This window comes from Citrus clementina, unplaced genomic scaffold (assembly GCF_000493195.1).
Source record: "Citrus clementina cultivar Clemenules unplaced genomic scaffold, Citrus_clementina_v1.0 scaffold_5, whole genome shotgun sequence".
Taxonomy (NCBI): domain Eukaryota; kingdom Viridiplantae; phylum Streptophyta; class Magnoliopsida; order Sapindales; family Rutaceae; genus Citrus; species Citrus x clementina.
The window spans coordinates 24140712-24156208 of record NW_006262201.1 but is presented as its reverse complement, the minus strand read 5'-3'; the positions used below and the strand labels follow the sequence as shown (position 1 = coordinate 24156208).

The 15497-nt window shown below is 34.7% G+C and overlaps 1 protein-coding gene and 1 pseudogene across 1 annotated transcript; both read right to left on the bottom strand.

Annotated features, from left to right (window-relative positions):
- Nucleotides 1-296: 296 nt before the first annotated feature.
- Nucleotides 297-5883, bottom strand: LOC112098056 (annotated as a pseudogene).
- A 6976-nt stretch (nucleotides 5884-12859) lies between these two features.
- On the bottom strand, nucleotides 12860-14054 carry LOC18040229 (putative F-box protein At1g32420). The gene has a single exon (XM_006432480.2). It carries the CDS (start codon nucleotides 14045-14047, stop codon nucleotides 12914-12916), a length of 1134 nt encoding a protein of 377 aa, XP_006432543.2. The 5' UTR covers nucleotides 14048-14054; the 3' UTR covers nucleotides 12860-12913.
- Nucleotides 14055-15497: the final 1443 nt, after the last annotated feature.

The window sequence follows — 15497 nt, the reverse complement described above, 5'->3', positions numbered from 1 at the left end:
AAAAGCATTTTAAGATGATCGAAAAGGAAATTTCTCATGGAGGTGCTCATGACAAGTATAAAAATTTGGTGAGCTAAATCACAATTGTCAAACAACACATAATTAAGACAATGCAATGCACTCCATTCAAGACATAAGGAAAAGGAAAAAGAAAAAAAATAAATAATTCAAACGATAAAGTAACAGTAAATCAAATTCACAAAACGTTAAAATGAAAAGGCTTAATCAAAATTTTGGTGGGACACTCAAATGGATTTCAGTATCTGCTTCATGTGGTTGGTATTTCAGATATGGTTTCAATCTTTGGCTATTAACTTTAAATGTACACCATCCTTTGGATTCTCAATTTCTACAGCTCTATATGGATACACATTTTTTACAACAAATGGATCATTCCACTTTGACTTTAACTTCCCTGGAAATAAATGAAGACGAGAATTATAAAGCAACACTTTTTGACCAATTTCAAATGTTTTCCGAAAAATTCTTTTGTCATGAAAAAATTTGGTTCTTGCCTTAATAATTCTGGAATTCTCATATGCATCATTCCTTAATTCCTCAAGTTCATTTATTTGCAATTTACGCACATTGTCGGCTTCATCAAGATTTGAGTTGAAAGTTTTAATGACCCAAAATGATTTATATTCAAGTTCTACTGGTAAGTGGCAAGATTTTCCAGAAACAAGCTGATAGGGTGGCATACCTAAAGATGTTTTAAAAGCAGTACGATATGCCCAAAGTGCATCAATTAGTTGAAGAGACCAATCTTTACGGTTTGGAGTAACTGTCTTTTCTAAAATTTGTTTTATCTCCCTATTTGCTAATTCAACATGACCACTTGTTTGAGGGTGATAAGGGGTAGCAACCTTATGTGTAATTCCATATTTCTTCATTAAGGACTCAAATGGCTTATTACAAAAATGCTTACCTTCATCACTGATAATGGCTCGAGGTATTCCAAATTTGCTCAAAATATTTTCTTTTAAAAAGCGGATCACAATCTTGTGATCATTGTGCCTATAAGGAATCGCCTCGATCTATTTTGAAACATAATCAACAGCAACCAAAATGTATATAAATCCAAATGATGATGGAAAAGGGCCCATAAAATAAATTCCCCAACAATCAAATATTTCAATGACAATGATAGGGTTTAAAGGCATCATGTTTCGCTTTAAAATAGACCCTACTATTTGACAATTCTTACACATTTTACAGAATGCATATGAATCTTTAAATAATGTAGGTCAATAAAATCCACACTGCAATATTTTTACAGTTGTCTTTTTTGAAGAAAAATGGCCACCGCATGCTTCAGAATGACAAAATTAAATGACCCTACTTACCTCGTCGTCTGGTATGCATCTTCAAAAAAATTGATCAGAGCAGTACTTGAACAGGTATGGTTCATCCCAGTAAAAGCTTTTTACTTCTGTTAAGAATTTCTTCTTGTCTTGGGAACTCCAGTCACATGGCATTTCACCTGTTTCAAGATAATTAACAATATTAGCATACCAAGGCATTTTGTTTATAGAAAACAAAAATTCATCAGGGAAAGAATCATTGATGGGTGTTGTTTCAATTGAAGACTCATTTGTAAGTCTTGAAAGATGATCTGCAATAACATTTTCAGTGCCCTTTTTATCCTTGATTTTCAAATTAAATTCTTGAAGTAGCAAAATCCATCGTATCAACCTTGGTTTGGCATCTTGTTTTGACATTAAATATCTCACAGCAGCATGATCATAATAAACAACAGTAGATGAACCAATTAAATACGAACGAAATTTATCCAATGCAAATATTACAGCAAGTAGTTCTTTCTCAATTGTAGTGTAATTCATTTGAGCACTATTCAAAGTTTTACTTGCATAATAGATGACAAAGGGCTTACATTCCTTTCTTTGACCCAAAACAGCGCCAACGACATAATCACTAGCATCACACATTAGCTCAAAAGGTAAAGACCAATCAGTGGGTTGCATTATTGGGGCTGATGTCAAAAGACTAATTATCTTTTCAAAATTTTGTTGACAATCTTTAGTCCATTCAAATTGTGTATCTTTTATTAGGAGGTTACAAATTGGTCTAGATAAGGTACTAAAATCTTTTATAAACCTCCTATAAAATCCTACATGTCCTAAAAAAGAACGGACTTCTCAAATTATCTTTGGTGAGAGTAATTTTGAAATGACTTCAACTTCGGCTTTATCAACTTCAATTCCTTTTGAAGACACAATATGGCCGAAGACAATTCCATAAGTGGTCATGAAATGGCATTTTTCCCAATTTAAAACTAGTCCTTTTTCTTTGCACATTTCCAAAACTTTTTCTAGATTATCAAGACATGTATCAAAAGAATTACCAAATACAGTTAAATCATCCATAAAAACCTCTAGACAATTTTCAACCATGTCACTAAAAATGCTTAGCATACACCTTTGAAATGTTGCAGGAGCATTATAAAGTCCAAAGGGCATTCTCCTAAATGCAAATGTTCCAAATGGGCATGTGAATGTGGTCTTTTCCTAGCCTTCTAAGGCTATAGGGATTTGATAATAGCCAGAGTAGCCATCAAGAAAGCAGTAGTAGGGATGTCCAGCTACTCTTTCGAGAATTTGGTCTAGAAATGGAAGGGGAAAATGATCTTTTCTAGTGGTATCATTTAATTTTCTGTAATCAATGCACATGCGCCCAATTATATGGAATTCGTGTTGGGATTGGTTCACCTTTTTCATTTTTTACAACAGTTATTCCAGATTTCTTTAGTACTACTTGAGTGGGACTTACCCATTTACTATCAGAGATAGGGTAGATAATTCATACATCTAGTAGTTTAAGGACCTCATTCTTTACCACTTCTTTTATATGAGAGTTTAGTCTTCTTTGTGGTTGACAGGTTGTTTTGGCATTTTCCTCTAAGTGTATTCGGTGTGTGCAAATTAAAGGATTAATGTCTTTTATGTCTTTTAAGGTCCAACCAAATGCAGTTTTATGCCTTTTTAGTACAGATAACAACTTACCTTCTTGATCATGCGTGAGCTGAGAAGAAATTACCACCGGATATCTCTGCTGCTCTCCAAGATAGACATACTTCAATTCTTCTGGTAAGGGCTTTAATTCAAGCTCTGGTGCTTCCTCTTCGTTTGTTTCTTCAGGTTGCACCGTATTTTCAAAGTTCGATTGGTTATCGTCACCTATAGGTACCTGCATAGAATCAAGTGTAGGGCATGTGTTAGCAGTATCACAATCTAATTCTTTACTTGATTCAAAAGAACCAGCAAAATAAATTTCAGCAGAGTTTGTAAAATTCTCATCCTGAATGTGCTCCTCAATGATTGACTTGATGAGATCAATTTCCTCATTCTCATTATCATCATCTTCTTAGTGGTGAGGTTGTTTATACATGTTGAACACATTGAGTTCCAGTGTCATGTTGCCGAAAGATAAGTTCATTAATCCATTCCTGCAATTTATCAAAGCATTAGCAGTAGCTAAAAATGGTCGACCCAAAATAACAAAAATTTGTTTGCATTCATTAGCAATTGGTTCCGTTTTCAGAACAATAAAATCCACAGGATATATGAATTTATCGACTTGAATTAATACATCTTCAATTATTCCTTTTGGAACCTTAATCGATCTATCAGCAAGTAAAAGAGTGGTAGAAATTGGTTTAAACTCACCAAGATTAAGTTGTTGGTACACTGAGTAAGGAAGCAAATTAACACTGGCACCAAGATCAAGTAGAGCATATCCAATTTTATGATCCCCAATAGTGCAAGAAATAGTTGGACAACCAGGATCCTTGTATTTTAAAGCATTATTAGTTGAGAGAATAGAACTTACCTGTTCTGCTAGAAAAGCTCTCTTTTGCACCTTATGTTTCCTTTTCACCGTGCACAGATCTTTCAGAAATTTAGCATAAGAAGGTACCTGTTTAATGACATCCAGCAGAGAAATGTTGACTTTTACTTGTTTAAAAACTTCATAAATTTCTGGACTGTAGTTTGATTTCTTTGGCTTGATTAGTGCTTGAGGAAATGGGGGTATAGGGGGAGAGTTGGTTATTTCTTCATGGTTTAAAGGTTCGATAGACTCTTCCCTATTTTCTAAAATTGAATCTTTACTAGTTTCATGAGGGTCCACAATGTGTTTTTCGACTACTTTACCACCACGAAGGATTATAACCGATTTGACTTAACTCATATTTTAGTTTCCTGAATTTCCCATTTGAGGATGTTGTTGACTCTTGGGGTTTGGTTCAGGTTGAGCAGGAAACTTTCCTTTTTCATGTATGGTCAGAGCAGATGTAAGTTTGGAGATAGTTTCTGTCAAATTGATTAAGGTTTGCATCGTTTGGTTATTGATCGACTCTTGTTTTTCAATAAACGAATGCAATGTGTCTTCCATAGTTTTTCTTGGTGGTGGGACATATGGTGGGTAACTCTGGGAGTTTTGAAAATTTTGACGTGGAGGACCTGGTTGTGAAGTTTGTGCATGATTATCATTTCTCCAACTGAAATTTGGGTGGTTTCTCCAACCAGAGTTGTAAGTTTAGGAGTATGGATTTGGATTTGGCCTTTTGAAATTGTCAACGACATTTACTTGTTCATGCAGACTTTCTCTCAGAGCTGGTAAAGTTGGATAGTCCTGCGTAGAATGGTCAGTAGAATCACAAACATAACATGAAATACTTTGAACAAACTTTACATGATCATTTTTTTTCGACTCTAATGCTTCAACTTTTCTAGCTAATGATGCAAATTTGGCTTGAAAATCATGGTCTTCCCTAAGGTTATGCATGCCTCCACCAGGTGGAGATGACTGGGGTTTACTTGACGACTCATACGAACCAACTGTATCCCAGTGTTGTGCATTTTCTACTATATAGTCAAGATAATCTAATGCATCTTCAGGACTTTTAGCCCTAAACTCACCATTACACATCATTTCAAGGACTGGTAAAGTTGGACAGTCCTGCGTAGAATGGTCAGTAGAATCGCAAACATAACATGAAATACTTTGAACAGACTTTACATGATCATTTTTTTTCGACTCTAATGCTTCAACTTTTCTAGCTAATGATGCAAATTTGGCTTGAAAATCATGGTCTTCCCTAAGGTTATGCATGCCTCCACCAGGTGGAGATAACTGGGGTTTACTTGACGACTCATACGAACCAATTGTATCCCAGTGTTGTGCATTTTCTACTATATAGTTAAGATAATCTAATACATCTTCAGGACTTTTATCCCTAAACTCACCATTACACATCATTTCAACGACTTGTCTACCTTGGGATGTTAATCCCTCGTAGAAATAAGACACTAATCTCCATGTTTCAAAACCGTGATGTGGGCAAATGTTAAGTAGTTCTTTAAACCTATCCCAACATTGGTAGAGAGTTTCTCCTGGTTTTTGAGTGAAAGTGGTGATTTGTCTTTTGAAAGAATTTGTTCTGTGGGGTGGGAAGAATATTTTCAAAAATTGTGCTTGCATTTCATCCCAAGTTCTAATGGATTCTGACCTAAAATTTTGTAGCCAGGTTTTAGGTTTATTCTTTAGTGAGAAAGAAAAAAACTTAAGTCTGATTATATTCATGCTACAATTTTGATCAGTACAAGTGTTACAGACTTCCTCAAATTCCCTTAAATGCAAATATGGATTTTCATATTCAAAACCATGAAAGGTAGGCAAAAGTTGAATGATACCAGGCTTGAAATTAAAACGTGATGCATCAGGAGGGAAAACTATGCATGATGGTGACCCTGTTCTAGTAGGATGCATGAAGTCTCTAAGGGTCATAGGTTGTTCATGAAGATTTTGCAAGGCTTGGTCATTTTCGTGCTCCGAAAAATTTTTAACTCCTATGTCAGCCATATTTAAGGGTGGTGAAGGTGATTTTCTAATTAATCTACCACTATTTGTACGAGACCAACGACGCATGTAATGCTAATGATGTGTGCTAAACTAATGATGCAAAAACGTTAAATGAAAATTACATAAAAATAAACAAACTGAAAAAATAAATAAATAAATAAATTAGGCGGTGAAACCAACCATTAAAAGAAATAGTTTAGACGGTATTTTAAAACCAGCCATATAATAAAACATAAAATTAAATAAATTAATGCACAAAAATAAATAAACTGAAATTAAAATGCTAGGCGATAAAACCGACCACATAAATAAAATACATAAATTAACAAAATTTAAATAATAGTTAGGCGGTAGAACCGACCATTTAAAATAAATGCGGAAAGTAAATTGCAGAAATTTAAAGAAATAAATTTGATTCGGGGATTGATTTGCAAGGGTTTTGGGCTAAGATGAAGTTTCTCACAAATTTTATGGATAATGTTAAGGTTTGAAAAGAAGAGGGGTGCTAACTGAAGTTTTAAAAAAAAGAATAAAATAGAATTACGGAAAGATGGTAACGACTAAACAAAAAAATATTAAAATAAAATAAAAATAAAGTAAAGACAAACTAATACCAAATTTAGAAAACTCCCCGGCAACGGCGCCAAAAACTTGACACGACTCAAAAGTGTATTACTCTCAAGTATAACAGTATTTAGTTATAATATAACTCGGTGAGAACGGGGTCAAACCACATGGAGTTTTAAATCTAGTAAAACTAAGAAATTATTTGAAATTGATTTTAAAAAAAGCTAATGTTTAAGATCCACTCTCTGTATTCAAACTATAATTTTAATACTCTCTCATTTATATTTTGCCTCACTTTTACCAATTAATTATTATATCATTTAATTCTATGTGTGTGGATAAATATAGAATAAAGTACCTAATGTGTCACATTATATTAATGTGTCGACATTATGTCAAAATACCATAAAATCCAGTGAAATTTATAAATTAACATGACATAAAAATAATTAGAAAAGAATTAAATAAACTTAAAAGCTCATTTGAGAAAATAATAATTAATAGTTTAAAATATTGAGCTTCACCATTCACATCAGCTTAATAAAATTAGCTACTCATGTTGAAAGAAAACACAACACTCTTTTTATTTGATAAACTTTTTGAAATATATTACAAAGAAAATTGATACAAATGGAAATAAGAAAAGAAAAGAAACAAAGAAAGAAAGAAAATCTTCAGTCTCGGCTTCAGCTCTCAAATTAGCTCTCTCGGCTTTTTAAAAAATCCGCCCCCAGCTTCTCCGTCGCGTCACCTTTTTATAGGCAACAATTGCCTTTAACTTTTTTTTTAATTTTATTACTTATTTGTTATTTTAAAATATATAAGTGTGTTGAAATGTGTGATGGTCAGGAGGCGTAATGGCCTCCTGACCATCACCAACATGTTTTTGTTCTTTTGTTCTTTTTTATTTTTTATTTTATTTTATTTATTATTTATTATTACATCTCTTCAATTTTGTTCCAGTAGTTCTTCTTTATTCCCGCTTTCAATTCCAATTCTATCTTTATTCCTGAAAAATATTTACAAGATAAAAATTAACAAATTACGAATTAATTTAACATAAAATATATTTGGGGAGTATTAAAATAGTTTAAAAATAATGAACGCATTAATCGACACAATAAGTGAAAACTAATAATTTTATTCTTATTAAATGTACACTTTTTAGTGTCAATCAACACATTTTCCTAAAATTCACTCTAGATTACACCAATTTTCTCATCTCTCAAAATTCTACGCATATTCTACACTTCCACTTATGAAATTTCTTGCCTTTATATAGGCAAATTCTCAGTTGATCAAGTGTGGGCATTGACATTATATTTTTGGTGAGCTCGCAACCACAATCTTTAGACGAGTGTTACTAATACAATCTAAAGGTCTATGATTGCAATGATAGACAGCACATGCATGAGCCACGAAGAATGCATGAGCCACGAAGATCTGGAAGAATGCCAAAGCCAAATCCTAAGTTTGGTACGTGAGGGCATGAGTCCCATGCAAGCCATGCATGAAACATGCATGTGCTGAGATCGTGAAGATACGTGCTGGGGCTGGAGCCGTGATCTAGGAATACACTTATCAACGATTGTGCAGCGAGTAAGGAGGGAAGATAAGACACGGAAGTTGTTTTCGATTATCTTTCGGTTTCGAATTCTTAGCTAAGTTGTTATACTCGTTTATTTAGCCGTAATTGTAGGATGGAAACCAAAGTCTTGTTATTATAAATAAGCTCCAGAATATGAATAAAAGTATTGAGAATTCTAAACAATAATTATTTGGTCCTTTCTCGCCATAAGCAGAAAAATATCACTTATGTTACGCGTGATCATTGGCTGTCTCTGACTGGGACCTATCAATTGGTATCAGAGCGGGTTAACAATGATGACCAACAAAGAACGTATTGGGCAAATTGAAGCTGATCTGAAAAGCATGGAGAGCCGAATGGAACGCATGGAGATTGGGATCAATGACAAGCTTCAGCGATTAGAAGACACCATCAGCAAATTAGCAGAAACTTTCAATGCATCCAAAGACACCACTAGCCACGGCACCAACGAAACCATTGGTTCACCGCAGCCAATTCGAGAAGAAAGTGAAGGAGTAGTGAAGCTGCACGGTATGCCCAAGTCAATCATCAGCGATCGTGACCCCATATTCATCAGCAAATTTTGGCAAGAGTTCTTTAATTTATCAGGCACCAAACTCAAAATGAGCTCGGCGTACCACCCACAAACCGACGGCCAAACAAAGGTAATTAATCGATGCTTGGAACAGTACTTGAGATGTTTTGTTCACCAGTGGCCGCGAAAGTGGCACTCTTTTTTACCGTGGGCAGAATTTTGGTACAACACCACATTCCACGTCTCCACCGGAATGACTCCATTCCAAGCTTTGTATGGAAGACCACCTCCAGCCGTGCCCATGTATCAACTTGGTTCCTCGCCGGTGCATGAGGTTGATCAAGCCTTACATTCGCGTGATGAACTGCTCTTACAATTAAAGAAAAACTTAGCCACAACAGCTAACAGGATGAAGCAAACAGCTGACAAGGGTCGCCGCGACGTTGAGTTCACACAGGGAGATATGGTGTTATTAAAGTTGCAGCCCTATCAGCAGACTTCAGTGTTCAGAAGGGCACATCAGAAATTAGCTTGCAGGTATTTTGGGCCGTATTTAGTTCTTCGCAAAGTTGGAGCCGTTGCCTACGAACTACAATTACCAGAGAATGCTCGAATTCACCCGGTGTTTCACGTCTCTTTGCTTAAGAAAGCCGTGGGCGATTTCCTTAGCAACAGCGTCGATTTACCACCTGTGGATGATGAAGGCTCGGTGATCATGGACCCTGAAGCTATCCTTGACACACGTTGGGTGAAGAGAGGAGGTAAAGTGATTGAGCAGAATCTAGTCCGTTGGAAAAAAATGCCGGCTGAAGAAGCAACATGGGAGGACACCACAATGTTGCACCAACAGTTTCCCAATCTGACCCTTGAGGACAAGGGTATTCTTCGAGGGTGGGGCAATGATAGACAGCACATGCATGAGCCACGAAGAATGCATGAGCCACGAAGATCTGGAAGAATGCCAAAGCCAAATCCTAAGTTTGGTACGTGAGGGCATGAGTCCCATGCAAGCCATGCATGAAACATGCATGTGCTGAGATCGTGAAGATACGTGCTGGGGCTGGAGCCGTGATCTAGGAATACACTTATCAACGATTGTGCAGCGAGTAAGGAGGGAAGATAAGACACGGAAGTTGTTTTCGATTATCTTTCGGTTTCGAATTCTTAGCTAAGTTGTTATACTCGTTTATTTAGCCGTAATTGTAGGATGGAAACCAAAGTCTTGTTATTATAAATAAGCTCCAGAATATGAATAAAAGTATTGAGAATTCTAAACAATAATTATTTGGTCCTTTCTCGCCATAAGCAGAAAAATATCACTTGTGTTACGCGTGATCATTGGCTGTCTCTGACTGGGACCTATCATGCAACCATTGTGATGCATTATAGATCATTGAATTCAAAATAATCAATTGTTACTATTGGCTCTTTTGTCAAAGTGGTTGAACTACTAAATTGACAAGTATTAAATCTAATACAATGAGGTACATGTGAGCTCAGACACATGGCATGATTTCAAACTTTCAAAATTAATGTTGGATTGAAGGACTGGCAATTATTCCAAAAGCTTCTGAGCCTCTAGAATCCAAATCTTACATATGTTTTTCTAATCCAAGCATCACGAGCTTAGGGATTAACCTTCAAAACACAAAAACCATACTTAAGAACTATTTTAAATAGATAATTCATAAAATAGGTTAGGAATAAGTATACTTGTTTTATAAGTCTTTCTACCTTTATAGCAATCTTGTAAAAATAGATAGATAGTTATTGTTTTTCTTTTTTTATAGTAGGTGAAGAAATAAGCCGTTACAAACTTTTGAAGTTTCTAAAATAATTTTATTATTTTAAGATTAAAAGAGAGTTATGTCATATATAATTTTCCTTAAATCCAAAAATAAAAATCATAACTCTATCATGCAAGGATTCGAAATGCATCATACCTTGCAAACATTTTCATTCGCTTAAAAAAACCAAAATAAAATCAAAATTACATTAAGGAAATAATTAAACGCTTTTAATTCATTAGGTATTTGGACATCTTGCATCTCTGTACACTTAAAAGAGTGTGTTATGGTGTCCCATCCCACGCCCCGAAAGACTTAAAAGGGCATTGGTTCAACTCCGGCATATGCTGCAATTGTACTCTTCTCGCAATTTTAAAAATTGGTGAAGGTAGATATTTCCCCACTTATGTGGGTTGGCTGGAATAAGTTCCCCGGTAAAATTTGTTGATAGATATCTGGCTGTGTCTTAGTACACTTAATCTAAGTTGTCCTAATGGACTGTCTAAAATGTTGAAAATTGATTAAAAAAAAAAGAGGAAAAAAGAAAGGTAGCTTCAAATTTGGTGGCTTAACCACCAAATTTGTTGACCAAATTTGTTGATCAAATTTGATGGATAAGCCACCAATTTTGATCAAGATTGGTGAGCTTGATTTTAGGCAAAATCTTGCCTATAAAAGGAAGCTCTCATTCAAGAGCTTGGTATCCAAAATCCAAGAGAAGCAATCCAATTGAGAGCATTCAATTGGTGAATGCAAGTGAAGCATTGAGAGCTTCCAATATGGGAGAGAAATATTCTTAAGCATGTAGTTATATTGAAGGAGCATTTGGCTCCTCAATATGGGTATTACGAGTTTGCTTTGTTAATGGGTATTTCTCAGGATTATGTATTTGGGGCTTGGGTGAGAGAAAATTATTTCTGAGAGTGGTTGTAATAATTTTCCACATAGTGAATATTTTTCTCTGGTTGTCTTGTGACAACGGCCGTGGTTTTTCTCCGGATTTGGAGTTTTCCACGTAAATCTTGTGTTGTTTGATTGGTGTATTCTCCATTTAATTTTCTTATTAATTTGTTGCTTGATAAATTGCTTGGAGTGATCTTGGGAGGAAGCCCAATTTCCTAACAGTGGTATCAGAGCCATTGATTGAAGTTTTGGTGTCGGGGTACTATTCACGTATACGGTACTGTTCACGTGAAGCAGTGGGAGCCAATCCAAATAATCTGTGGTGAAGAGAATAGGAAGCAAATATGTCAGCAGCTGGTGTTTTTCAAACTTGGTTGAAGTTTGATGTTGTTGAAAAATTAATGGGAGAATGATTTTATTGGCTTGTGGAGAATTCAAGTCAAAGGTGTATCCAATCTGGTATGCACAAAGATTTGAAGGTGTGGACAATTTTGGCACCTCAAGAAAATTGTCAAGAAGGTGGAGTGGGTTCGGCAAATTACTCCAAAATCAGTAAAGGAGATACTGATATTCCCGCAGATGGTGAGTTTCCTTTTGATAGGAGACTGGATTAGTTCTTTTGGCATGTAGATCTCCAAGTTGCCATGAAAGAGAACATGTTATGATCAGCGGGGTCCATAAGTTTGCACGCGGGCATTGGCTTGGTATAAATGCAAGGTGTGTGGTGGAAAAGTTATGTCATGGCTGAAGAATTCTTAGGGAAACCAAGCATGAGAATTGCACCATAATTTTCAGCGGATATGTTCGACATGTGCCGGGAAAAAAATCTTAGAATGGTTGATTCTAAGTGATATACTCTTTATGGTGGAGTATGATAATTCTCTATGTTGAGAATTATGACTGTTGGTGAAGACGGTGCTTTATATCAATAGTTATGTATTTTTTTTTTTAATTAAGGTGGAGATTGTTGAAAATTGATTAAAAAAAAAAAGAGGAAAAAAGAAAGGTAGCTTCAAATTTGGTGGCTTAACCACCAAATTTGTTGACCAAATTTGTTGATCAAATTTGATGGATAAGCCACCAATTTTGATCAAGATTGGTGAGCTTGATTTTAGGCAAAATCTTGCCTATAAAAGGAAGCTCTCATTCAAGAGCTTGGTATCCAAAATCCAAGAGAAGCAATCCAATTGAGAGCATTCAATTGGTGAATGCAAGTGAAGCATTGAGAGCTTCCAATATGGGAGAGAAATATTCTTAAGCATGTAGTTATATTGAAGGAGCATTTGGCTCCTCAATATGGGTATTACGAGTTTGCTTTGTTAATGGGTATTTCTCAGGATTATGTATTTGGGGCTTGGGTGAGAGAAAATTATTTCTGAGAGTGGTTGTAATAATTTTCCACATAGTGAATATTTTTCTCTGGTTGTCTTGTGACAACGGCCGTGGTTTTTCTCCGGATTTGGAGTTTTCCACGTAAATCTTGTGTTGTTTGATTGGTGTATTCTCCATTTAATTTTCTTATTAATTTGTTGCTTGATAAATTGCTTGGAGTGATCTTGGGAGGAAGCCCAATTTCCTAACCTAAAATATACACCCGAACCATGCCGTGTAATGTCAAGAATATGAACATCCAACAATCTATGTATCCTCCTATTCTCGGACTGTAATAAGGCTTTCTTTCAAAATACGAACTGAAAACCATACACCAGTAATTCCAAATTCCCTTATTTCATCGTGGTTAGAATCATATAAGACCAATCGACAGTCACCAGCTCCTCCATATGATTCTAGAATGAATTCGCCATTTCTCCAAAATCCATCTGGATGATACCATTCTATAAAAGGTCCAAAACTCAAGTGTTTGGTCCAAAAGCCCCCTTTCATCATCCATAAGCCAAAAGAGCGTCTCGACTCTTCTACGTGTAGTAGAGAGAGGTAATCATCATGTACTCCAATCGTCCAATATTCGAACTCGATTTGTTCTGTAATTGGAGGAACACGAGGTCCTCTCATTTCTTGAAACACCTCCTCACTCATGCTAAACGATAGAATAGCTACATAATCGCAAGGAGTTTCTGTCGGTGCCACCCAATAGCAAAATCCATTGTGGTAGACATTGTTCATGGCTTCACCCCCCAAATAACATCCCATTGGAAATAACCCTTCCTCCACATGTCTCCAAGAGTTAGTGCTAAAGTTGTAAACCGCAACATTAGGTAAGCAATCATTGATCGATGAAATTCCTCTCTCATCGTGCAAGGTTTGTATCAGAACCAACTTGAAATCGTTAGACATGGGATCTAATCCAACTGCAAAATTGCAACAGGAAATTACTGTATTGGAGGGACGACTACCACTAACGCCGTTTCTAGGTCTAGGCGGCTCTGGAAGAATTCTGTACTCATTCATGGAAATGTTCCATACATTAATTTTGTTACGATTCCATTTTTCAGAAAGGCACATTATACCCTCATAAGGGCCAAGTAGAATATAATTCCTTGTCTCAGCTGCTTCAAAATTTTGAAAATGCAAGTCTGTCATTGTGTTATCAGGTACTACAACGAAATCGTCAACTGGATAGGTATCTATAAAATATTGATTGTAGACCATGAGACGGTTATGGTCGCCTCTAGTGAGATGTTTACAAATGAATTTGGGGTCTTTCACTAAACTAAACCAAGATCTTGAAACACACCTTAATCGCATTAGTGATTTCACGGGCAACCTTGACAGAGTCTCAACCAGCAAATCATCACACAATTCTCCATAATTATAGCCTGTCATCACCGTAGTATCTCTCTCCATTTTTTTTTTCCCTAACCCAAGTAAATGCCTTATCCTGCCATAATTATATATAAATTGGATTAACTATTTTTAAGAATTAACAGGGATAGATTTTAATTGCAGGTATTTCATGGATGGGCAATAACTTCGCAGCTAATGATAAGTTGACTTTTCAAAGCTATTAATTATTTTTAGCACCCATTTTTCAAAAAAAAAAATTCACCAAGATACCCATCTAGTAATTTATTAAAAATTAAGCAAATGATAATATTATCAATAATAATATTTAGTTATTCTCTCCCTATCTCTACACAAATTCCTGACAAGAGCCTACCGACATGTTCATCCTTCCCTAACACGAATTAAATTTTTGTAACATTAATTAAATTCAATTCATCATAAAAGTTATGATTCCACACAGTCATTATCTAATAATAGATTTTTAATTTATGTGGTAAGGACCAAGTTAATGTTAGGAAATTGATGGGTGAAACAAAGTTACTGCTAAAATGAAATTGAAGAAAAATGAAGAACAAGCACACAAAGAGGCAGTGGCGGACCTACACGTGGGCTAGACCTGGCTGTAGCCCGGTCTAGTCCAGAAAAAATCATCTATACCCCATACTTTTTAATTAATTTAGTAAAATAATAGAATTTTTATTTTCTTTTCATATATGTCCCTAACTCAATACCCTTATATTTTCATCAATTTAGTATAACAGTATAGTTTATATTTTATATTCAAATATGTCCCCAACCCAATTACCCTTATATTTTCATCAATTTTATATAACAATAGAGTTTTTATTTTATTTATAAATATGTCCCTAATTCAATTATATTATTTTCAATTGAAATTAGTGACTTATTTTATAAAATGATTAAATTATATATTTATTGAATAGATTGAAAACGGTAGGGAGCTAAAATTTTATTATTGCTTTAATTTATTTTAAAAAGCTTTTAATTGAAAAAAAATATGTGAATGTAATATAACATCGTCACTAATATTATAAGTACTTACAGAAACAACATATAGTAACAATTATCAATATTTTCGTAAAATTTTTATCTGAATTTTTAGATTTTATTTATTAGTTATATTAATTAAGAGGACAAGTTAGAAAATAAAATTTGAGTATTTTAAGGAAATTTTGGTAGAAGAATCATCAACATCTAGTTTTTTAAAGAGAGCTAGAGTGTCTGACAAAAAAACAACTACACCAAAATACATTTTTGCTTAATTGAGTTTAATTTATTATTGAAACTTTTGACTAATAATACTTTTACAATTTGAAATGATGAATAAATTTTAATTGTTTAATTTATTAAGTTTGGTAATTTAGTACTTCACTTCAAGTATAAAAAGTTTTATTTGTAATTTTTAATTGATTGTAATTGCATGTATTAAGCTATTTTAATTTGAAATTATTATTTAATTTTTCAATCC